The 25,461-nt window shown below is 37.6% G+C and overlaps 1 protein-coding gene and 1 non-coding gene across 2 annotated transcripts in view; one reads left to right on the top strand and one right to left on the bottom strand.

Moving 5' to 3' along the window:
* Positions 1 to 6,142: 6,142 nt before the first annotated feature.
* Positions 6,143 to 25,461, bottom strand: part of HSF5 (heat shock transcription factor 5) — a 61,893-nt gene continuing 42,574 nt past the window's right edge. The window contains exon 6 of the mRNA XM_057536542.1: positions 6,143 to 6,282. Within this exon, the coding sequence (XP_057392525.1) occupies positions 6,212 to 6,282 (71 nt within the window). The 3' untranslated portion in view covers positions 6,143 to 6,211. The remainder of the gene's footprint in view (positions 6,283 to 25,461) is intronic.
* On the top strand, positions 6,952 to 7,079 carry LOC114236960 (U6atac minor spliceosomal RNA). The gene has a single exon (XR_003622795.1). It is a non-coding gene; the product is annotated as a U6atac minor spliceosomal RNA (small nuclear RNA).

The raw sequence follows: 25,461 nt of genomic DNA, 5'->3' as shown, positions 1-25,461 counted from the left end.
GAAAGAGAAAAGAAGCAAAGTAGCAAATACATCAGCAACAATTCACTACCAGGAACACAGAAAATCCCAGAGGGCAATGTCTCTGCATCATGGATAGACTTGGAAAGTTCGGAAGGATTCGAGTGCTTCCCTTCCAGAAAGACAATTCTGGATCAGCTCCCTAGAGGAGGAAGCCTGTGGTTTGTAACTGGTGTTCTAGCTCTGACTCCCTCCCCTGGGACTGCAATCACGCTCTCTACCTGCTGACACAAAGTGAGGGTGGAGCAGCTAGAGGCAACCACCCCCATCCTGCCCCTCCTCCTCCTGGCTGGCTGGGGCCCGGTGCACGCACACTTCACCAGACACGTTCCTGTGCTGAGAAGAGAGCCTCTCTCGGCTCCTCGACTCCCTCTATTGAGCCACAGCCAAACTGCATCCAATTCAATCTTCAGTACCTTTCTCTGGGTAAGCAAGCTACCACACGTAAATCAGGGCCACACAAACAGACATGTAAGCAGCTTCTGCACCCAAGAGACATAGATGGTGATATAAGGAAATAAAGACAAAAAAAAAGGAAACCCAGAAGATAAAATAATGGACACAAGGTTTTGCAAATATAAGTTAAAAGGCATTTCTGCTCTTTCGGGTTTTAGTGTCTGTAAATGCCACAAAGCCAGAATAAAGTGATCCTGTGCTATAGTTCTGATTTATTGCTGTCTTAAGTCTGCTACCCTGGCAAGAACTCTGTCCATTTTATGCATAGTTTTTCCCCTTACAAATTTAAATTCAGTAGCTCTTTTCTAAACTGTGCCTGTACCAAGCTTTTAGATTAGGTGATGTCAGAGGTCTGGAATCTGTTATTTTCTTCTCACATCCCTGGGAGGTGAAATATACTATGGATCAGACCTGGGCCTTCAATGTGAGACTGCAAGTAAGTCTATATCATAAATACAAACAAAGGGGGAAAATATATATGCTTAATGAGAAGAATATAGGCAAAAAGAAAACTAATTTTTGGTTAATTACCACACTCAGGAACAATAACCCTTCTAGTAACACTTTCTTTAGAAATAATGCAGAAGTTTCTAATATATGTTTCTAAAATTTGAATTTTCAAGTCGACCAGATTATATTTGACTGTGCCCAGACATTTAATTTTGACCTGCTGCCAATAGTCTTTCCAAACTGTACAAATGAACAATGATGTGAATATGGTTAACACTGCACTTGAAAATGGTTAAGATTTATGTTACATGCTTATTGTGGTAAAAAGCACATAACAAAATTTTTAGTTTGTACAAAAGAATTGTACAAATTGATCACTTGTAAAATGTGGAGAATAATAACTGCATTGTAGGTTTGTTGTAAAGATTAAAGGACATAATGCCTCTGAAGGCAAAAAGTATGAGTGACCTAGTCACCTTGAGAATTTCATCCCTAAAGAGGGTCTACAGCCCAATTCAAAAAGATACATGTACCCCAATGTTCACAGCAGCACTATTTACAATAGCCAAGACATGAAAGCAACCTAAACATGCATCGACAGATGAATGGATAAAGAACATGTGGTACATATATACAATTGACTATCACTCAGCCATAAAAAGGAATGAGGGACTTCCCTGGTGGTCCAGTGGTTAAGACTCCATGCTCCCAATGCAGGGGGCCCACGTTCAATCCCTGGTCAGGGATCTAGATCCCGCATGTTGCAACTAAGACCTGGCACAGCCAAATAAATAAATATTTTTTAAAAATGAAATAATGCCATTTGCAGCAACATGGATAGACCTAGAGATTATCATACTAAGTGAAGAAAGTCAGAGATATAAAAATATCATATGATATCACTTATATGTGGAATCTAAAATATGACACAAATGAACTTATTTATGAAACAGAAAGACTCACAGACATCGAAAACAAACTTATGGATACCAAAGGGGAAAGTGGGTGGCGGAGGAATAAATTAGGAGTATGGGATTAACAGAGACATACTACTATATGCAAAATAGATAAACAAGGACCTACCACATAGCACAGGAACTATATTCAGTATCTTGTAATAAACTATAATGGAAAAGAATCTGAAAAAAATATATGTGTATCTGTATATCTGAATCACTTTGTTGTACACTAAAACTAATACAGCATTGTAATTCAGCTATACTTCAGTTTAAAAAAATTAATAAAAAAAATTTTAAAGAGGGTTTATGGGGATAGTTTTGGCATTTTAGGCCTAATAACACCTAGAGCAGAGAGAGAAATTCTAAAGTAAATTCTTAATTTAGCACTTTTTCTTTATTGGTTGGACCTTAAGAACATAATGCAAGTATAGACCTTTTATAGTTCCTTTCCTAAAGAATAGGAGTAGCTCTAATTCTTCTGGAGAGAATTTTTAAAAATTCTGCTGTGGTTTTACATTTATTTAAAATTATTTATTTATTTATTTATTTATCTATCTATCTATCTATCTATCTATCTATCTATCTATCTATCTATTGGCTGCATCGGGTCTTAGTTGTGGCATGTGGGATCTTTCTTTGCAGCGTGCAGTCTCTTCGTTGCAGTGCACAGGCTTCTCTCTAGTTGTGGCGCCCGGGCTCCAGAGCGCGTGGGCTCTCTAGTTGTGGTGTGAGCGCTCAGTAGTTGCCGCACTCAGGCTTAGTTTCCTGGCAGCACGTGGGATCTTAGTTCCCCGACCAGGGATTGAACCAGCGTCCCCTGCATTGCAAGACGGATTCTTTTTTTTTTTTAATTAAAGATTTGTTTTTAATTAATTAATTTATTTTATTTATTTTTGGCTGCATCGGGTCTTAGTTGCAGCATGCGGGATCTTTGTTGAGGCATGTGGGATCTTCATTGTGGTGCACAGGCTCCCCTCTAGTTGTGACATGCAGGCTCCAGGGTACATGGGCTCTGTAGTTGTGGCGCTCAGGTTCCAGAGTGTGTGGGCTCTGTAGTTTGCGGCAGGCGGGCTCTAGTTGAGGTGTGCGAGCTCAGTAGTTGTGGCACACGGGCTTAGTTGCCCCGCAGCATATGGGATCTTAGTTCCCTGACCAGGGATCGAACCCATGTCCCCTGCATTACAAGGTGGATTCTTTACCACTGGACCACCAGGGAAGTCCCAGCAAGACGGATTCTTAACCACTGGACCACCAGGGAAGTCCCTGGTTTTACATTTTTATTTTATGTAAGCCATGTAAAAGTATAGCATAAAATGTGTAAAATATACATTATTATATATCTGATATATGTAAAAATATCTTTAATGTTAAACTAAACAAAAAGTAACCTACTAATTGACTTTGCCTCACCTATTCCTGCTTGAAACTTGCAAAGGAATTAAGACACACAAACCTAAGACTTAATACAGATACTTAGTTGAAAGGAAAAGAATACAGATGTGGTTGCCCTCTCTTGAGGAAATGCTGAGATCTGAGCATGACGATAATAGGTATCATGAGTCTGGGTACCTCGAGCTACTTAGGATCAAACCAAATAGCTCTATATAGCTTAATTCACTGATATATTGTGTTTATTTACACAGTATTGACAAGCAAAGTCACCAGAATTAATAAGCAAGAGAAATTATTCTCTGGCTTCAAAGTTTTGGCATTATCCCTCAGGGATTGACAGACCACAACTACCACAGAGATGTCATAAAGATGCCATCACTATGGTAATGAATCGCCCATCTCACTGACACCTACTACCTAACTTTACACGAGACAGATCACACTTCAGGATCTACTTTCACACTTGCATTGACTAAAGTTACTGAAGACCTTGATCCTTTTCCAAAAAACTAGGTTTCTATAAACATGTCCAAGAATTGTCCTTATCCTTAATGGCATTTTAAGGATTCAATCTCTATTCAAGTGTAAATGAAAAAAACTCAGGATATTTTTTAAAAAGTCAGATTCTTTGGAAAACAGAGCACATTTTCTTCTGAACTTCACTATTATGATTAATAGTTATAATGACTGAGGTTTCTATTGATCACCAAACAGTAAAAACAAACAAGACAACAAGTCTAGTTGAAACACTTTATTGTTGACTGACTGAAATTTATCATGCTTAAGGTGCTGAAATACTGAGGCACTAGTCAGGAACCTTGTTAGCATGTGTCAGACCCTACCAACTAATTCACACAAAGATTTTATTTTATCTTTTGCCACTTTGTCCAAGACAGTAATGATAGCTTTAGCTGATAGGGAGCAGGCATGTGAGTATAGCAGTAGGTCCAGCTCCTTGGTCTGTTGTATTCATATATAAAAAAAAGTTTGGAAAGCTGATAAAGGCATTTCATTAATTAAGCCTTAAAACAATTGAAACCAAATCCATGCCAAGGTTCCTGCTTGACACATGTTCCTCAAAAGATATTATCTCTTTCAACATATACAAAGCCAAGAAAGGCATATTTAAGGGAAGGAATATCACCTACATAGTATATCAGCTTTTCAACCTGACAGAGAAAAGGCAAAGTTCCTTCATTTAGAAACTGGGTCTCCTCTTCACATACTCTGCCAAAATACACAGTCTGACCAAAAGATGTAGGAGTCTTGATAATCTGTTCCTCTTTTAAACCTTTCTAATAAAGATGAATAAATGTTCATCACATGGACATCGTCTGGTCTAATCAGATGGACCAAACAGGTCACTTTTCAGAACCTATTTTCATATCTAAACTGAGTCACTGCAGACCAATATAGAGCTCATCCTTTTCCAAAAAACTACTATCTCTGTAATACTTCTGGGGAAGTACATCATTGGGAAGGCACAATGCAATTTAAGAAATGAATTGCTACATCCACCATGGCTTGAATAGTACTTATATCACTAAGGGCCTTTCCTTTTTCACTAGTTTCATATTCCTAGGCTTTCCTTTTGTTTCTGCAGTGCTTATTAGGAAAACTGAGGCAGAATCCAATAAGAAAGTTCTAGTCAATTTAAAAGACTTTAAATCAGAAATTTTCTGCTGTCATTGGATGAGCAAGTGAGGAATCAACCACAGAAAGTGGACATCCAAGATACCTCTCCTAAAAACCAGTCCCATAATCCTACTATTTGAATTTAGGATCCTAAAGAGGGGATAAGATAAAAATATTATAGTCTATCCCACTATCCAAACTTCTCTCAGAAGCTTAAACCATACATAAACCATTAAAAATATCAGAGGTATAGCTTCTGTTAGGTGACTACTAATCAGTTTCTCCCAAACTTTGCACACAGTATCTTTTATAGATAAGAATTTATACTTACTGAATGTAAAAATCTAAAATCAGAAAACACTGTGTTAAATCTCTTAATGGTTTTGTTCACATTGTACATTCCCATTTCAAAATAAAAATATTATATATGCATCCTTTATCCCTCTATCCCTCAATATTAATAAAAATATAAAGCTTTAAAACTTTAAAATCTACCAGCATTGATAAATACGATTATATTCAACAAGCTAAATACTTTTCTTTAGAAGATATATTAAGTAAGTGATATATTAACAAAACCTTCTTACCATTTATGATAATGTATCATTAAAATTAAAGAAAGATATGAAAATAGAAGAATGCCCCCGTAAATATAAAAGAATCAGGGGCTGTTAAGTGTGATGGATGGTCCAAGTCCGGATGCCTTGCTTTTGAAACAGAATGCTGGGTTAGGAAGTAAGAGCATTTCCTGGTTAATCACTTAGAAAATTAACTCTTTCCCAGAGTTTCTCCCTGGAATTCCTGACCCATTTAGACCTGTGATCTTGGTTACCTCACATGCCTTTGTTTCTCACACAATTTTCTCTAAAAGGACCACATTGCGACTTGAAACAGATAGACTGAACTCCCCACTGGAGTTGTGCTGACTACTTTTGAGAGTGGCAAGACGACAAATCAGCACACCCACACAGATTATTCTCCGGTACCATAGATGCAGCTGTTTTTAGATGCTTTTTGACTGTAACAGAAGACCAGGAACTTTCATTTGAAAGGGATCTGGGCAGCAAAAAAAAAAAAAAAAGGCTGCTAGATGTTTGGTAGTGTGTCAAGGTAAACAATCTGAACTGAACAGCTGTAGTAAATACCAAATTCCCAATTCTCAATTAACAAAATTCTCAATTAACAAAACAAAAATACTTTTTTTCCTTAAAGAACTGAAAGGGCCCCAACAGTGTGTCATGTGCAAGGCTAGTCTGCCTCCAGCTACAGCCAGTGCACAATGTCACGTTTGTCATCCATTCTCACTCTTTTAATTCTTCCTCCTGTGGAAAGTGCTCCTGCTTGCAGGCCACATCCACCAGCAGATGAAGATCTAGAAAGAAAAAAGATTTGTTTACTCACTCTTAGCTTCTCGAACTGGAGAGTTCGATAGACAAGTCTTTAGACAAGAAGAACAAGTTGCTATGTTTCACCTGTAGAATGGGCTCTAAAATCACATTATCTCATCAGATTCTCAATTTGGGGGGCATTCCCATACCTCTAAAGCACACAGATGCAGCCCAGTTGTTAACCCAAAGAGACTAACAAAGTTTAAAGTTTCTCTCCTTTTAGTGATGTGGATAAGCCTCTTTTCAACTGACTTTTATTATAAGTGAAAAATTAAGGAAAAGTGTCAAAAAGATCAAAGTGAAATAAACACACACAAATGAAAATTCATTTCTTCGATGTTATAAAAATAGATAGGTGGGTTTTGGAAATATGAAAAAGTAATGCCTTCAGAAATACAATGTTAAAGTAAGTAATCACTACCTTTCCAAAGTTGATTGCCTCCAAAAAATTTCCACTTATTGACTAACACAGCTGATTCTCTTATAAAAATGTCTACCTGAATTGTCTGTAAAAAATAAAGTATACCCTTCAAGGAGGTCAAGAAACAAAGAGTGGTCATTAAGAATGGAAAGAAGTAAAAAAGCAAGCTCTCAGCTCAGGCACTAGGTTCTTTAACATAAAAAGCTAAGACCATGTACAGAAATAGAGTTAAGTGTTGTATGAAAGGAGAGAGAAGGTTAGCACTCCCCTTGACAAGGATGGAAAAGGCCTTCGGGCCTGACAACACGCATATGGTTAACGCATTGCCACCTACTTCATGGCATCTAACCACCGTTTTTAGCAACCTAAGTGTCCATCGACAGACGAATGGGTAAAGAAGATGTGGCACATATATACAATGGACTATTACTCAGCCATAAAAGGAAACGAAATTGAGTTATTTGTAGTGAGGTGGATGGACCTAGAGTCTGTCATACAGAGTGAAGTCAGAAAGAGAAAAACAAGTACCGTATGCTAACACATATATATGGAATCTAAAAAAAAAAAAAGTGGTCATGAAGAACCTAGGGGCAAGATGGGAATAAAGACGCAGACCTACTAGAGAATGGACTTGAGGATATGGGGAGGGGGAAGGGTAAGCTGGGACAAAGTGAGAGAGTGGCATGGACATATATACATTATCAAATGTAAAATAGATAGCTAGTGGGAAGCAGCTGCATAGCACAGGGAGATCAGCTCGGTGCTTTGTGACCACCTAGAGGGGTGGGATAGGGAGGGTGGGAGGGAGGGAGACGTAAGAGGGAAGAGATATGGGGATATATGTATATGTATAACTGATTCACTTTGTTATAAAGCAGATACTGACACACCATTGTAAAGCAATTAGACTCCAATAAAGATGTTAAAAAAAAAAAAGATGTGGTACATATATACAATGGAATATTACTCAGCCATAAAAAGAAACGAAATTGAGTTATTTGTACTGAGGTGGATGGACCTAGAGTCTGTCATACAGAGTGAAGTAAGTCAGAAAGAGAAAAACAAACACCGTATGCTAACACATATATATGGAATCTAAAACAAAAAACAAACAAAAAAATGGTTCTGAAGAACCTAGGGGCAGGACAGGAATAAAGACCCAGATGTAGAGAATGGACTTGAGGACACAGGGAGGGGGAAAGGTAAGCTGGGACAAAGTGAGAGAGTGGCACTGACATATATACACTACCACATGTAAAATAGATAGCTAGTGGGAAGCAGCTGCATAGCACAGGGAGATCAGCTCAGTGCTTTGTGACCACCTAGAGGGGTGGGATAGGGAGGTTGGGAGGGGAGGAGATATGGGGATATAGGTATATGTATACCTGATTCACTTTGTTATAAAGCAGAAACTAACACACCATTGTAAAGCAATTATACTCCAATAAAGATGTTTAAAAAAAAAAAGAAATAGAGTTAAATGGCCTACCTGAATAACATAGGCAGAAATGAAGGAATCCTAATGTGGCTTCTAGATTCAGTCTAATTAGTTTACAATTTCTAGAGCAACATGACCAGGGAGCCTTTTTCAGGTTGATTTTTAGGCTTACAATTTTGTCCTAGTAGCATTTTGGAGTTAAACTAAATTATACAGAATGAGTCCTTTATTTCTTACTAGACATAGAGACTTTTGTTACTATATTTGTAGAACACAGCCTCTGTAGGATTGATCAAGAGCCTGGGCAAGACAGCTGATACAATAAAATAATTCTACCACCATCTATGAGTAAATCTAGAGGGCATTTGGAACAATATCTAATTTTTGCCATATTTTGTGAAAGGAAGACCAATCACTAGGAGAAGGTACTAGCTCATCTGGTGAACAACACTACAACCTATCCATAAAGAACAAGCAATTTCAGAATTCCCTGGCAGTCCAGTGGTTAGGGCTCCAAGCTTCCACTGCAGGGGGAAGGGGTCAGTCCCTGGTTGGGGAACTAAGATCCTGCATGCTGTGCTGTGAGGCAAAAAAAATTAAAAAAAAAAAAAAAAAAAAAAAAGAACAAGCAATCTATCCAGATAAGCATCTTGTAGAGGGAGAACAGACATCAGTTTATCACTTAAAACTGGCTTCTTGTACATCCATGATCATGGCAGCATTATTTACAATAGCCAAAAAGTGAAAGCAATCCAAGTATCCATAGATGGATGAATGGAAAAACAAAATGTGGTAGCTACATATAAGGGAATATTATTTAGCGTTAAAAAGGAAGGAAATACTGACAAATGCTACAACATGAATGAGCCTTGAAGATATCACACTAATTGAAATAAGTTAGTCACAAAAGGATAAATACTGTATGATTCTACTCATTCATATGAGGTAGCTAGGGCTGTCAAATTCATAGAGACAGAAAGTAGAATGGTGGTTGCCAGGGGCTACAGGGAAGGATGGAATGGATATGGAGTTTCATTTTGGGAAGATGAGAAAAGTTCTGGAGATGGATGGTGGTGATGGTAGTACATAATGTGAATGTACTTAATGCCACTGAATTGTACACTTAAAAATGGTTAAAAAGGTAAATTTTATGTTATGTATATTTTACCACAAAAATGGCTTCTTTGTCTCTTCCCTTGAAAGATGGTGGGCAGAGGATTAACCAAGATGGCGGAGCAGGACGTGCTCTCACTCCCTCTTGCGAGAACACCAGAATCACAACTGGCTGCTGGACAATCATTGACAGGAAGACCCTGGACTTCACCAAGGAGGATACCCCACGTCCAAGGACAGAGGAGAAGCCACAGTGAGACGGTAGGAGGGGCGCAATCAGAGTAAAATCTAATCCCATAACTGCTGGGTGGGTGACTCACAGACTGGCGAACACTTATACCACAGAAGTCCACCCACTGGAGTGAAGGTTCTGAGCCCCACTTCAGGCTTCCCAACCTGGGGGTCCGGCAACGGGAGGAGGAATTCCTAGAGAATCAGACTTTGAAGCCTAGTGGGAATTGATTGCAGGACTTCGACAGGACTGGGGGAAACAGAGACCCCACTCGTGGAGGGCACACACAAAGTAGTGTGCGCATCGGGACCCAGGGGAAGGAGCAGTGACCCTGGGGGAGACTGAACCAGACCTACCTACTGGTGTTGGGGGGTCTCCTGCAGAGGCGGGGGGTGGCTCTGTTTCACTGTGGGGACAAGGACTCTGGCAGCGGAGGTTCTGGGAAGTGCTCCTTGGCGTAAGCCCTCCCAGAGTCTGCCATTAACCCCACCAAAGAGCCCAGACAGGCTCCAGTGTTGGGTTGCCTCAGGCAAAACAACCAACAGGGAGGGAACCCAGCCCCACCCATCAACAGTCAAGTGGATTAAAGTTTTACGGAGCTCTGACCGCCACAGCAACAGTCAGCTCTACCCACCACCAGAGCCTCCCATCAAGCCTCTTAGATAGCCTCAACCACCAGAGGGCAGACAGCAGAAGCAAGAAAAACTACAATCCTGCAGCCTGTGGACCAAAAACCACATTCACAGAAAGACAGACAAGATGAAAAGGCAGAGGGCTATGTACCAGATGAAGGAACAAGAAAAAACCCCAGAAAAACAACTAAATGAAGTGGAGATAGGCAACCTTCCAGAAAAAGAATTCAGAATGATGATAGCGAAGATGATCCAGGACCTCGGAATAAGAATGGAGGCAAAGATTGAGAAGATGCAAGAAATGATTAACAAAGACCTAGAAGAATTAAAGAACAAACAAACAGAGATGAACAATACAATAACTGAAATGAAAACTACACTAGAAGGAATCAATAGCAGAATAACTGAGGCAGAAGAACGGATAAGTGACTTGGAAGACAGAATGGTGGAATTCACTGCTGCGGAACAGACTAAAGAAAAAAGAATGAAAAGAAATGAAGACAGCCTAAGAGACCTCAGGGACAACATTAAACGCAACAACATTCGCATTATAGGGGTCCCAGAAGGTGAAGAGAGAGAGAAAGGACCAGAGAAAATATTTGAAGAGATTATAGTCGAAAACTTCCCTAACATGGGAAAGGAAATAGCCACCCAAGTCCAGGAAGCGCAGAGAGTCCCATACAGGATAAACCCAAGGAGAAACATGCCGAGACACATAGTAATCAAAGTGGCAAAAATTAAAAACAAAGAAAAATTATTGAAAGCAGCAAGGGAAAAACGACAAATAACATACAAGGGAACTCCCATAAGGTTAACAGCTGATTTCTCAGCAGAAACTCTGCAAGCCAGAAGGCAGTGGCATGATATACTTAAAGTGATGAAAGGGAAGAACCTACAACCAAGATTACTCTACCGGCAAGGATCTCATTTAGATTTGATGGAGAAATCAAAAGCTTTACAGACAAGCAAAAGCTACGAGAATTCAGCACCACCAAACCAGCTCTACAACAAATGCTAAAGGAACTTCTCTAAGTGGGAAACACAAGAGAAGAAAAGGACCTACAAAAACAAACCCAAAACAATTAAGAAAATGGTCATAGGAACATACATATCGATAATTACCTTAAACGTGAATGGATTAAATGCCCCAACCAAAAGTCATAGACTGGCTGAATGGATACAAAAATAAGACCCATATATATGCTGTCTACAAGAGACCCACTTTAGACCTAGGGACACATACAGACTGAAAGTGAGGGGATGGAAAAAGATATTCCATGCAAATGGAAATCAAAAGAAAGCTGGAGTAGCTATACTCATATCAGATAAAATAGACTTTAAAATAAAGAATGTTACAAGAGACAAGGAAGGACACTACATAATGATCAAGGGATCAATCCAAGAAGAAGATATAAAAATTATAAATATATATGCACCCAACATAGGAGCACCTCAATACATAAGGCAACTGCTAACAGCTATAAAAGAGGAAATTGACAGTAACACAATCATAGTGGGGGACTTTAACACCTCACTTACACCAATGGACAGATCATCCAAAATGAAAATAAATAAGGAAACAGAAGCTTTAAATGACACAATAGACCAGATAGATTTAATTGATATATATAGGACATTCCATCCAAAAACAGCAGATTACACGTTCTTCTCAAGTGTGCACGGAACATTCTCCAGGATAGATCACATCTTGGGTCACAAATCAAGCCTCAGTAAATTTAAGAAAATTGAAATCATATCAAGCATCTTTTCTGACCACAACGCTATGAGATTAGAAATCAATTACAGGGAAAAAAACGTAAAAAAGACAAACACATGGAGGCTAAACAATACGTTACTAAATAACCAAGAGATCACTGAAGAAATCAAAGAGGAAATAAAAAAATACCTAGAGACAAATGACAATGAAAACACGACGACCCAAAACCTATGGGATGCAGCAAAAGCGGTTCTAAGAGGGAAGTTTATAGCTATACAAGCCTACCTAAAGAAACAAGAAAAATCTCAAGTAAACAATCTAACCTTACACCTAAAGAAACTAGAGAAATAAGAACAAACAAAACCCAAAGTTAGCAGAAGGAAAGAAATCATAAAGATCAGAGCAGAAATAAATGAAATAGAAACAAAGAAAAGAATAGCAAAGATCAATAAAACTAAAAGTTGGTTCTTTGAGAAGATAAACAAAATTGATAAGCCATTAGCCAGAATCATCAACAAAAAGAGGGAGAGGACTCAAATCAATAAAATCAGAAATGAAAAAGGGGAAGTTACAACAGACACCGCAGAAATACAAAGCATCCTAAGAGACTACTACAAGCAACTTTATGCCAATAAAATGGACAACATGGAAGAAATGGACAAATTCTTAGAAAGGTATAACCTTCCAAGACTGAATCAGGAAGAAACAGAAAATATGAACAGACCAATCACAAGTAATGAAATTGAAACTGTGATTAAAAATCTTCCAACAAACAAAAGTCCAGGACCAGATGGCTTCACAGGTGAATTCTATCAAACATTTAGAGAAGAGCTAACACCCATCCTTCTCAAACTCTTCCAAAAAATTGCAGAGGAAGGAACACTCCCAAACTCATTCTATGAGGCCACTATCACCCTGATACCAAAACCAGACAAAGATACTACAAAAAAAGAAAATTACAGACCAATATCACTGATGAATATAGATGCAAAAATCCTCAACAAAATACTAGCAAACAGAATCCAACAACACATTAAAAGGATCATACACCATGATCAAGTGGGATTTATCCCAGGGATGCAAGGATTCTTCAATATACGCAAATCAATCAATGTGATACACCATATTAACAAATTGAAGAATAAAAACCATATGATCATCTCAATAGATGCAGAAAAAGCTTTTGACAAAATTCAACACCCATTTCTGATAAAAACTCTCCAGAAAGTGGGAGTAGAGGGAACCTACCTCAACATAATAAAGGCCATATATGACAAACCCACAGCAAACATCATTCTCAATGGTGAAAAACTGAAAGCATTTCCCCTAAGATCAGGAACGAGACAAGGATGTCCACTCTCACCACTATTATTCAACATAGTTCTGGAAGTCCTAGCCACGGCAATCAGAGAAGAAAAAGAAATAAAAGGAATACAAATGGGAAAAGAAGGAGTAAAACTGTCACTGTTTGCGGATGACATGATACTATACATAGAGAATCCTAAAACTGCCACCAGAAAACTGCTAGAGCTAATTAATGAATATGGTAAAGTTGCAGGATACAAAATGAATGCACAGAAATCTCTTGCATTCCTATACACTAATGATGAAAAATCTGAAAGAGAAATTATGGAAACACTCCCATTTACCATTGCAACAAAAAGAATAAAATACCTAGGAATAAACCTACCTAGGGAGACAAAAGACCTGTATGCAGAAAACTATAAGACACTGATGAAAGAAATTAAAGATGATACCAACAGATGGAGAGATATACCATGTTCTTGGATTGGAAGAATCAACATTGTGAAAATGAGTATACTACCCAAAGCAATCTACAGATTCCATGCAATCCCTATCAAATTACCAATGGCATTTTTTACGGAGCTAGAACAAATCATCTTAAAATTTGTATGGAGACACAAAAGACCCCGAATAGTCAAAGCAGTCTTGAGGCAAAAAAATGGAGCTGGAGGAATCAGACTCCCTGACTTCAGACTATACTACAAAGCTACAGTAATCAAGACAATATGGTACTGGCACAAAAACAGAAACATAGATCAATGGAACAAGATAGAAAGCCCAGAGATTAACCCACGCACCTATGGTCAACTAATCTATGACAAAGGAGGCAAAGATATACAATGGAGAAAAGACAGTCTCTTCAATAAGTGGTGCTGGGAAAACTGGACAGCTACATGTAAAAGAATGAAATTAGAATACTCCCTAATACCATACACAAAAATAAACTCAAAATGGATTCGAGACCTAAATATAAGACTGGACACTATAAAACTCTTAGAGGAAAACATAGGAAGAACACTCTTTGACATAAATCACAGCAAGATCTTTTTTGATCCACCTCCTAGAGTAATGGAAATAAAAACAAAAATAAACAAGTGGGACCTAATGAAACTTCAAAGCTTTTGCACAGCAAAGGAAACCATAAACAAGACGAAAAGACAACCCTCAGAATGGGAGAAAATATTTGCAAATGAATCAACGGACAAAGGATTAATCTCCAAAATATATAAACAGCTCATTCAGCTCAATATCAAAGAAACAAACACCCCAATCCAAAAATGGACAGAAGACCTAAATAGACATTTCTCCAAAGAAGACATACAGACGGCCACGAAGCACATGAAAAGATGCTTAACATCACTAATTATTAGAGAAATGCAAATCAAAACTACAATGAGGTATCACCTCACTCCTGTTAGAATGGGCATCAGCAGAAAATCTACAAACAACAAATGCTGGAGAGGGTGTGGAGAAAAGGGAACCCTCTTGCACTGTTGGTGGGAATGTAAATTGATACAGCCACTATGGAGAACAGTATGGAGGTTCCTTAAAAAACTAAAAATAGAATTACCATATGACCCAGCAATCCCACTACTGGGCACATACCCAGAGAAAACCGTAATTCAAAAAGACACATGCACCCGAATGTTCATTGCAGCACTATTTACAATAGCCAGGTCATGGAAGCAACCTAAATGCCCATCAACAGACGAATGGATAAAGAAGTTGTGGTACATATATACAATGGAATATTACTCAGCCATAAAAAGGAACGAAATTGAGTCATTTGTTGAGACGTGGATGGATCTAGAGACTGTCATACAGAGTGAAGTAAGTCAGAAAGAGAAAAACAAATATCGTATATTAATGCATGTATGTGGAACCTAGAAAAATGGTACAGATGAGCCAGTTTGCAGGGCAGAAGTTGAGACACAGATGTAGAGAATGGACATATGGACACCAAGGGGGGAAAACTGCGGTGAGGTGGGGATGGTGGTGTGCTGAATTGGGCGATTGGGATTGACATGTATACACTGATGTGTATAAAATTGATGCCTAATAAGAACCTGCAGTATAAAAAAACAAACAAAACAACTAATACTAAACTTTCATTGGGTTATTTGTATGGAAATATGTTAATAAAATGTTTCAGACATTATATGAAATTTCTAAAAATCTTATATTTGTATTTGTATGGAAATATGTATGGAAATATGTTAATATAAATGTTTCAGACATTACATGAAATTTCTAAAAATCTTATATGTTCTGGTATAATGTTATAAGTCATAATCCTAGTTATTACTTTAAAATGTATATCTCAGAAATAACTAATTTTCTTGTCAACTGCATTATTATGAACTTTCATCAAATCTTTAACCGTGGTCATTTTTAAGTCTTTTGTCATTTACAGACAGTTCTGGGTGTACTCTGATGATTTTGCAAATATGTTCCTATAAAAGGGTTTCATCTTCAGGAAATTCATGGAAAAGACTCTGACAAGTACAGGTTTCTGGTAACTGACTGTACTGCTGAACTGAATGAATAAGCATTTTCAGAACTCTAATGAAAAACTGATGAACTCATAAAAGTGCTAACAAAAGATCAAGTTAAAAATAATTAATTACATGGGACTGAGTGAACTGATGAGGATGAGTATAATTTTTGTGACTTTCTGTCTGAATTTAAAAAAAAAAATCCCACAAGGACTCAGAGGCAAAGAATATACCAATCAATTTTCACTGCAAAGTAAAGGAGCTGTTACAGTGGAGGATTACTGGACTCAATGTCAACATTATGACATAGTATGAGTGTGTTTCATGTTTGGTAATTGCAATCATTGTTGCTTTTGTTGTGGTCATCCATGTACAATGCTTGGTGTCAGTCTATTTATCTCTTGTAAAAATAAAATACAGTGTGTGTGTGTGAAAAAAAAAAAAAAGAAGGAGGCTGGGACACTGATGACACATGAGCCACCTTACCAGCCTGGACTGTCTACCTGTGGCACTCAAGTCACATGAGAGAGAGAAACACATACCTTGTTTAAGCCACTATTTTTCTGAAATCTCTTACTAGCAGCCAAACATAAACTCTAACTGATGCAAGGATGGACCAGCAAAGGAGCTTGAGAATTGGTCAAGTGTAGCAGAATAGAAAGAGAGTGGGTCCTAGAGGCTTAGTGCTTTCAAGAGGGAAACTGGGTCAGATCCTGCTAATAGGCTGAGTAAAAGGAGGACCGACAAATGGCCACTGGATTTTGTGACACAGAGGCCATTGGTGAGCTTGACAAGAATGACCTTGTTGATCAGAATGGCCATCATCAAAAAATCTAGAAACAATAAATGCTGGAGAGGGTGTGGAGAAAAGGGAACACTCTTGCACTGTTGGTGGGAATGTAAATTGATACAGCCACTATGGAGAACAGTATGGATGTTCCTTAAAAAACTAAAAATAGAACTACCATACGACCCAGAAATCCCACTACTGGGCATATACCCTGAGAAAACTATAATTCAAAAAGAGTCAAGTACCAAAATGTTCATTGCAGCTCTATTTACAATAGCCAGGACATGGAAACAACCTAAATGTCCATCATCGGATGAATGAATAAAGAAGATGTGGCACATATATACAATGGAATATTACTCAGCCATAAAAAGAAATGAAATGGAGTTATTTGTAGTGAGGTGGATGGAGTTAGTCTGTCATACAGAGTGAAGTAAGTCAGAAAGAGAAAAACAAATACAGTATGCTAACACATATATATGGAATCTAAGGGATTAAAAAAAAAAAAAAGGTCATGAAGAACCTAGTGGCAGGACGGGAATAAAGACACAGACCTACTAGAGAATGGACTTGAGGATATGGGGAGGGGGAAGGGTAAGATGTGACAAAGTGAGAGAGTGGCATGGACGTATATACACTACCAAATGTAAAATAGATAGCTAGTGGGAAGCAGCCGCATAGCACAGGGAGATCAGCTCTGTGCTTTGCGACCGCCTGGGGGGGTGGAATGGGGAGGGTGGGAGGGAGGGAAATCCAGGAGGGAGGAGATGTGGGAACATATGTATATGTATGACTGATTCACTGTGTTATAGATCAGAAACTAACACACCACTGTAAAGCAATTATACTCCAATAAAGATGTTTAGAAAAAACAACAACAAAAAAAAACCCAGACACAAAAAATAGAATAAATTAAAAGAAACTTTTCTCAAAAAAAAAAAATCTTCCAACAAACAAAAGTCCAGGACCAGATGGCTTCACAGGTGAATTCTATCCAACATTTAGAGAAGAGCTAACACCTATCCTTCTCAAACTCTTCCAAAAAATTGCAGAGGAAGGAACACTCCCAAACTCATTCTATGAGGCCACTATCACCCTGATACCAAAACCAGACAAAGATACTACAAAAAAAGAAAATTACAGACCAATATCACTGATGAATATAGATGCAAAAATCCTCAACAAAATACTAGCAAACAGAATCCAACAACACATTAAAAGGATCATACACCATGATCAAGTGGGATTTATCCCAGGGATGCAAGGATTCTTCAATATACGCAAATCAATCAATGTGATACACCATATTAACAAATTGAAGAATAAAAACCATATGATCATCTCAATAGATGCAGAAAAAGCTTTTGACAAAATTCAACACCCATTTCTGATAAAAACTCTCCAGAAAGTGGGAGTAGAGGGAACCTACCTCAACATAATAAAGGCCATATATGACAAACCCACAGCAAACATCATTCTCAATGGTGAAAAACTGAAAGCATTTCCCCTAAGATCAGGAACGAGACAAGGATGTCCACTCTCACCACTATTATTCAACATAGTTCTGGAAGTCCTAGCCACGGCAATCAGAGAAGAAAAAGAAATAAAAGGAATACAAATGGGAAAAGAAGGAGTAAAACTGTCACTGTTTGCGGATGACATGATACTATACATAGAGAATCCTAAAACTGCCACCAGAAAACTGCTAGAGCTAATTAATGAATATGGTAAAGTTGCAGGATACAAAATGAATGCACAGAAATCTCTTGCATTCCTATACACTAATGATGAAAAATCTGAAAGAGAAATTATGGAAACACTCCCATTTACCATTGCAACAAAAAGAATAAAATACCTAGGAATAAACCTACCTAGGGAGACAAAAGACCTGTATGCAGAAAACTATAAGACACTGATGAAAGAAATTAAAGATGATACCAACAGATGGAGAGATATACCATGTTCTTGGATTGGAAGAATCAACATTGTGAAAATGAGTATACTACCCAAAGCAATCTACAGATTCCATGCAATCCCTATCAAATTACCAATGGCATTTTTTACGGAGCTAGAACAAATCATCTTAAAATTTGTATGGAGACACAAAAGACCCCGAATAGTCAAAGCAGTCTTGAGGCAAAAAAATGGAGCTGGAGGAATCAGACTCCCTGACTTCAGACTATACTACAAAGCTACAGTAATCAAGACAATATGGTACTGGCACAAAAACAGAAACATAGATCAATGGAACAAGATAGAAAGCCCAGAGATTAACCCACGCACCTATGGTCAACTAATCTATGACAAAGGAGGCAAAGATATACAATGGAGAAAAGACAGTCTCTTCAATAAGTGGTGCTGGGAAAACTGGACAGCTACATGTAAAAGAATGAAATTAGAATACTCCCTAATACCATACACAAAAATAAACTCAAAATGGATTCGAGACCTAAATATAAGACTGGACACTATAAAACTCTTAGAGGAAAACATAGGAAGAACACTCTTTGACATAAATCACAGCAAGATCTTTTTTGATCCACCTCCTAGAGTAATGGAAATAAAAACAAAAATAAACAAATGGGACCTAATGAAACTTCAAAGCTTTTGCACAGCAAAGGAAACCATAAACAAGACGAAAAGACAACCCTCAGAATGGGAGAAAATATTTGCAAATGATTCAACGGACAAAGGATTAATCTCCAAAATATATAAACAGCTCATTCAGCTCAATATCAAAGAAACAAACACCCCAATCCAAAAATGGGCAGAAGACCTAAATAGACATTTCTCCAAAGAAGACATACAGACGGCCACGAAGCACATGAAAAGATGCTCAACATCACTAATTATTAGAGAAATGCAAATCAAAACTACAATGAGGTATCACCTCACTCCTGTTAGAATGGGCATCATCAGAAAATCTACAAACAACAAATGCTGGAGAGGGTGTGGAGAAAAGGGAACCCTCTTGCACTGTTGGTGGGAATGTAAATTGATACAGCCACTATGGAGAACAGTATGGAGGTTCCTTAAAAAACTAAAAATAGAATTACCATATGACCCAGCAATCCCACTACTGGGTGTATACCCAGAGAAAACCATAATTCAAAAAGACACACGCACCCTAATGTTCATTACAGCACTGTTTACAATAGCCAGGTCATGGAAGCAACCTAAATGCCCATCAACAGACGAATGGATAAAGAAGATGTGGTACATATATATACAGTGGAATATTACTCAGCCATAAAAAGGAACGAAATTGAGTCATTTGTTGAGAAGTGGATGGATCTAGAGACTGTCATACAGAGTGAAGTAAGTCAGAAAGAGAAAAACAAATATCGTATATTAATGCATGTATGTGGAACCTAGAAAAATGGTACAGATGAGCCAGTTTGCAGGGCAGAAGTTGAGACACAGATGTAGAGAATGGACATATGGACACCAAGGGGGGAAAGCTGCGGTGGGGTGGGGATGGTGGTGTGCTGAATTGGGCGATTGGGATTGACATGTATACACTGATGTGTATAAAATTGATGCCTAATAAGAACCTGCAGTATAAAAAAACAAACAAACAAAACAACTAATACTAAACTTTCATTGGGTTATTTGTATGGAAAGATGTTATTACAAATGTTTCAGACATTACATGAAATTTCTAAAAATCTTATATTTGTATTTGTGTGGAAATATGTATGGAAATATGTTAATATAAATGTTTCAGACATTATATGAAATTTCTAAAAATCTTATATTTGTATTTGTATGGAAATATGTATGGAAATATGTTTATATAAATGTTTCAGACATTATATGAAATTTCTAAAAATCTTATATTTGTATTTGTATGGAAATATGTATGGAAATATGTTAATATAAATGTTTCAGACATTACATGAAATTTCTAAAAATCTTATATGTTCTGGTATAATGTTATAAGTCATAATCCTAGTTATTACTTTAAAATGTATATCTCAGAAATAACTAATTTTCTTGTCAACTGCATTATTATGAACTTTCATCAAATCTTTAACAGTGGTCATTTTTAAGTCTTTTGTCATTTACAGACAGTTCTGGGTGTACTCTGATGCTTTTGCAAATATGTTCCTATAAAAGGCTTTCATCTTCAAGAAATTCATGGAAAAGACTCTGACAAGTACAGGTTTCTGGTAACTGACTGTACTGCTGAACTGAATGAATAAGCATTTTCAGAACTCTAATGAAAAACTGATGAACTCATAAAAGTGCTAACGAAGATCAAGATGAAAAAAAAAATCAATTACATGGGACTGAGTGAACTGATGAGGATGAGTATAATTTTTGTGACTTTCTGTCTGAATTAAAAAAAACAAATCCCACAAGGACTCAGAGGCAAAGAATATACCAATCAATTTTCACTGCAAAGTAAAGGAGCTGTTACAGTGGAGGATTGCTGGACTGAATGTTAATATTATGACATAGTATGAGTGTGTTTCATGTTTGGTAATTGCAATCATTGTTGCTTTTGTTGTGGTCATCCATGTACAATGCTTGGTGTCAGTCTATTTATCTCTTGTAAAAATAAAATACAGTGTGTGTGTGTGAAAAAAAATGGCTTCTTTACAGTCTAAAGAACAGTGACAATGATTACAGTAATATCTTAATTTATATAACATCTTTTTTTCAAGTAACTAAAATGCATTATTAGAAGGTCATCTAATTAATCCTGAGGAGTGAAGAGATGACTGAAAGAACCTCTACACTATATGACTAATAAGCAAAGCCAATGGTTTCTAAATCTTGCTGCACATTGGAATCACCTGGGGAGCTTTAAAAAAATACTGAGATCGAGGGCTTCTACCCCCATACATTCTGATTTAATTGGTATAGAGTACAACCTAGGCATCAGGATTTTTAAAAGCTGACCAAAGGATACAGAATGAGTAATACCTAATTATGATCATTCTCTAAACACTTCAACTCCATATCAGAATAAGAAGGAGAGGCCATATGGTGATAGAAAATACTAAAATAAGAATTTGGAATATGAATAGACCCAACTGCAACCCTACTTTGAAAGCAGAGTAGGAATTCTTGATAATGACAAAGGTAAAGACTATAAAGCAACTACAGATCTGTTATGGGGAGGCAGACTGAAGAACAACAACAACAAATCCTCTTTTTTTCAGTAAACAAATGCTATTTATTTAATTGAGACTTTATTGTATTGATAGATTCAAATAATGGACAACAGCACATCACAAATAGGCATGTTTAAAGAAACAATAGTCTGTATGGCTCTATAATAGTCTCAGAATGAGTTATGTAGTGTGAGCAACAAACCCTCTTAGCCTTAATGATTGGGCTTTAAAAAAGCATTTGTCGGTACTTCCCTGGTGGTCCAGTGGTTAAGACTCTGCACTCCCAAAGCAAGGGGCCCGGGTTCAATCCCTGGTCAGGGAGCTAGACCCCGCAGGCTGCAACAAAGATCCTGTGTGCCGCAACTAAGAACCAGTGCAGCCAAATAAATAAACATGTTTTTAAAAAAAGCATTTGGCACACAGCTTCTAATAACAAGCATCTAAGCACAATAATTTTATTAAAGTGAGCTTTCTTCATTAACAAAGCTGCCAATCAAGGAATTCAAGTATAGAAACCAATAAAAATGCAAAAAGACAGAGACTAGCCTGATGTTACTAGAGGTTTATAGGACTTCATTCAGAAGAGAACCATGGGGGCTTCCCTGGTGGCGCAGTGGTTGAGAATCTGCCTGCCAATGCAGGGGACACGGGTTCGAGCCCTGGTCTGGGAAGATCCCACATGCCACGGAGCGACTAAGCCCGTGAGCCACAATTGCTGAGCCTGCGCGTCTGGAGCCTGTGCTCCGCAACGGGAGAGGCCACGATAGTGAGAGGCCCGCGCACCACGATGAAGAGTGGTCCCCACTTGCCGCAACTAGAGAAAGCCCTCACACAGAAACGAAGACCCAACACAGCCATAAATAAATAAATAAATAAAGTCCTCTACTATTAAAAAAAAAAAAAAAAAAAAGAAGAGAACCATGATCCACCAGAGGGCAGACAGCAGAAGCAAGAAGAACTACAATCCTGCAGCCTGTGGAATGAAAGCCACAACCACAGAAAGACAGACAAAATGAAAAAGCAGAAGACTACATCCCAGATGAAGGAACAAGATAAAATCCCAGAAAAACAACTAAATGAAGTGGAGATAGGCAACCTTCCGGAAAAAGAATTCAGAATAATGATAGTGAAGATGACCCAGGACCTCGGAAAAAGAATGGAAGCAAAGATGGAGAAGATGCAAGAAATGTTTAACAAAGACCTAGAAGAATTAAAGAACAAACACCTAGAAGAATTAAAGAACAAACAAACAGAGATGAACTATACAATAACTGAAATAAAAAATACACTAGAATGAATCAATAGCAGAATAACTGAGGCAGAAGAACGGTTAAGTGACCTGGAAGACAGAATGGTGGAAATCACTGCTGCAGAACAGAATAAAGAAAAAAGAATGAAAAGAAATGAAGACAGCCTAAGAGACCTCAGGGACAACATTAAATGCACCAACATTCACATTATAGGGGTCCCAGAAGGAGAGAGAGAAAGAACACAAGAAAGTATTTGAAGAGATTATAGTTGAAAACTTCCCTAACATGGGAAAGGAAAGAGCCTCCCAAGTCCAGGAAGTGCAGACAGTCCCAGGCAGGATAAACCCAAGGAGAAACACACTGAGACACACAGTAATCAAACAGACAAAAATTAAAGACAGAAAAATTATTAGAAGCAACAAGGGAAAAATGACAAATAATATACAAAGGAATCTCCACAAGGTTAACAGCTGATTTCTCAGCAGAAACTCTGCAAGCCAGAAGGGAGTGCCATGATACATTTTAAGTGATGAAAGGGAAGAACCTACAACCAAGATTACTCTACCCAGCAAGGATCTAATTCAGATTCAACAGAGAAATCAAAAGCTTTACAAACAAGCAAAAGCTAAGAGAATTCAGCACCACCAAACCAGCTCTACAACAAATGCTAAAGGAACTCCTCTAAGTGAGAAACACAAGAGAAGAAAAGGACCTACAAAAACAAACCCATAACAATTAAGAAAATGGTAATAGGAACATACATATCAATAATTACCTTAAACGTGAATGGATTAAATGCTCCACCAAAAGACACAGGCTCGCTGAATGGATACAAAAACAAGACCCATACATATGCTGTCTACAAGAGACCCACTTCAGACCTAGGGATGCATACAGACTGAAAGTGAGGGGATGGAAAAAGATATTCCATGCAAATGGAAGTCAAAAGAAAGCTGGAGTAGCAATACTCATAACAGATAAAACAGACTTTAAAATAATGTTACAAGAGACAAGGAAGGATACTACATAATGATCAAGGGATCAATCCAAGAAGAAGATATAACAATTTTAAATATATATGCACGCAACATAGGAGCACCTCAATACATAAGGCAAATGCACCCAACATAGGAGCACCTCAATACATAAGGCAAATGCTAACATCTATAAAAGAGGAAATCGACAGTAACACAATAATAGCGAGGGACTTTAACACCTCACTTACAACAATGGACAGATCAGCCAGACAGAAAATTAATAAGGAAACACAAGCTTTAAATGACACAATAGACCAGATAGATTTAATTGATGTTTATAGGACATTCCATCCAAAAACAGCAGATTACACTTTCTTCTCAAGTGCTCATGGAACATTCTCCAGGATAGATCACATCTTGGGTCACAAATCAAGCCTCAGCAAATTTAAGAAAATTGAAATTGTATCAAGCATCTTTTCTGACCACAATGCTATGAGATTAGAAATAAATTACAGGAAAAAAACGTAAAAAACACAAACACATGGAGGCTAAACAATACACTACTAAATAACCAAGAGATCACTGAAGAAATCAAAGAGGAAATCAGAAAATACCTAGAGACAAATGACAATGAAAACACGACGATCCAAAACGTATGGGATGCAGCAAAAGCAGTTCTAAGAGGGAAGTTTATAGCAATACAATCCTACCTCAAGAAACAAGAAAAATCTCAAACAATCTAACCTTACACCTAAAGGAACTAGAGAAAGAACAAACAAAACCTGAAGTTAGGAGAAGGAAAGAAATCATAAAGATCAGAGCAGAAATAAATGAAATAGAAACAAAGAAAACAATAGCAAAGATCAATAAAACTGAAAGCTGGTTCTTTGAGAAGATAAACAAAATTGATAAACCATTAGCCAGACTCATCAAGAAAAAGAGAGAGAGGACTCAAATCAATAAAATTGGAAATGAAAAAGGAGAAGTTACAACAGACACCGCAGAAATACAAAGTATCCTAAGAGACTAATACAAGCAACTTTATGCCAATAAAATGGACAACCTGGAAGAAATGGACAAATTCTTAGAAAGGTATAACCTTCCAAGACTGAACCAGGAAGAAATAGAAAATGTAAACAGACGAATTGCAAGCACTGAAATTGAGACTCTGATTAAAAATCTTCCAACAAACAATAGTCCAGGACCAGATGGCTTCACAGGTGAATTCTACCAAACATTTAGAGAAGAGCTAACAATCATCCTTCTCAAACTCTTCCAAAAAACTGCAGAGGAAGGAACACTCCCAAACTCATTCTATGAGGCCACCATCACCCTGATACCAAAACCAGACAAAGATACTACAAAAAAAGAAAATTACAGACCAATATCACTGATGAATATAGATGCAAAATCCTCAACAAAATACTAGCAAACAGAATCCAACAACACATTAATAGGATCATACACCATGATCAAGTGGGATTTATCCCAAGGATGTAAAGATTCTACAGTATATGCAAATCAATCAATGTGATACACCATATTAACAAATTGAAGGATAAAAACCATATGATCATCTCAATAGATGCAGAAAGAGCTTTTGACAAAATTCAACACCCATTTATGATAAAAACTCTCCAGAAAGTAGGCATAGAGGAAACTCCCTCGAC

The sequence above is a fragment of the Balaenoptera acutorostrata genome, chromosome 20 (genome assembly GCF_949987535.1).
Source record: "Balaenoptera acutorostrata chromosome 20, mBalAcu1.1, whole genome shotgun sequence".
NCBI lineage: Eukaryota > Metazoa > Chordata > Mammalia > Artiodactyla > Balaenopteridae > Balaenoptera > Balaenoptera acutorostrata.
Note: the sequence above shows the minus strand (reverse complement) of the source record. Positions and strands in the feature narration are given on the sequence as shown.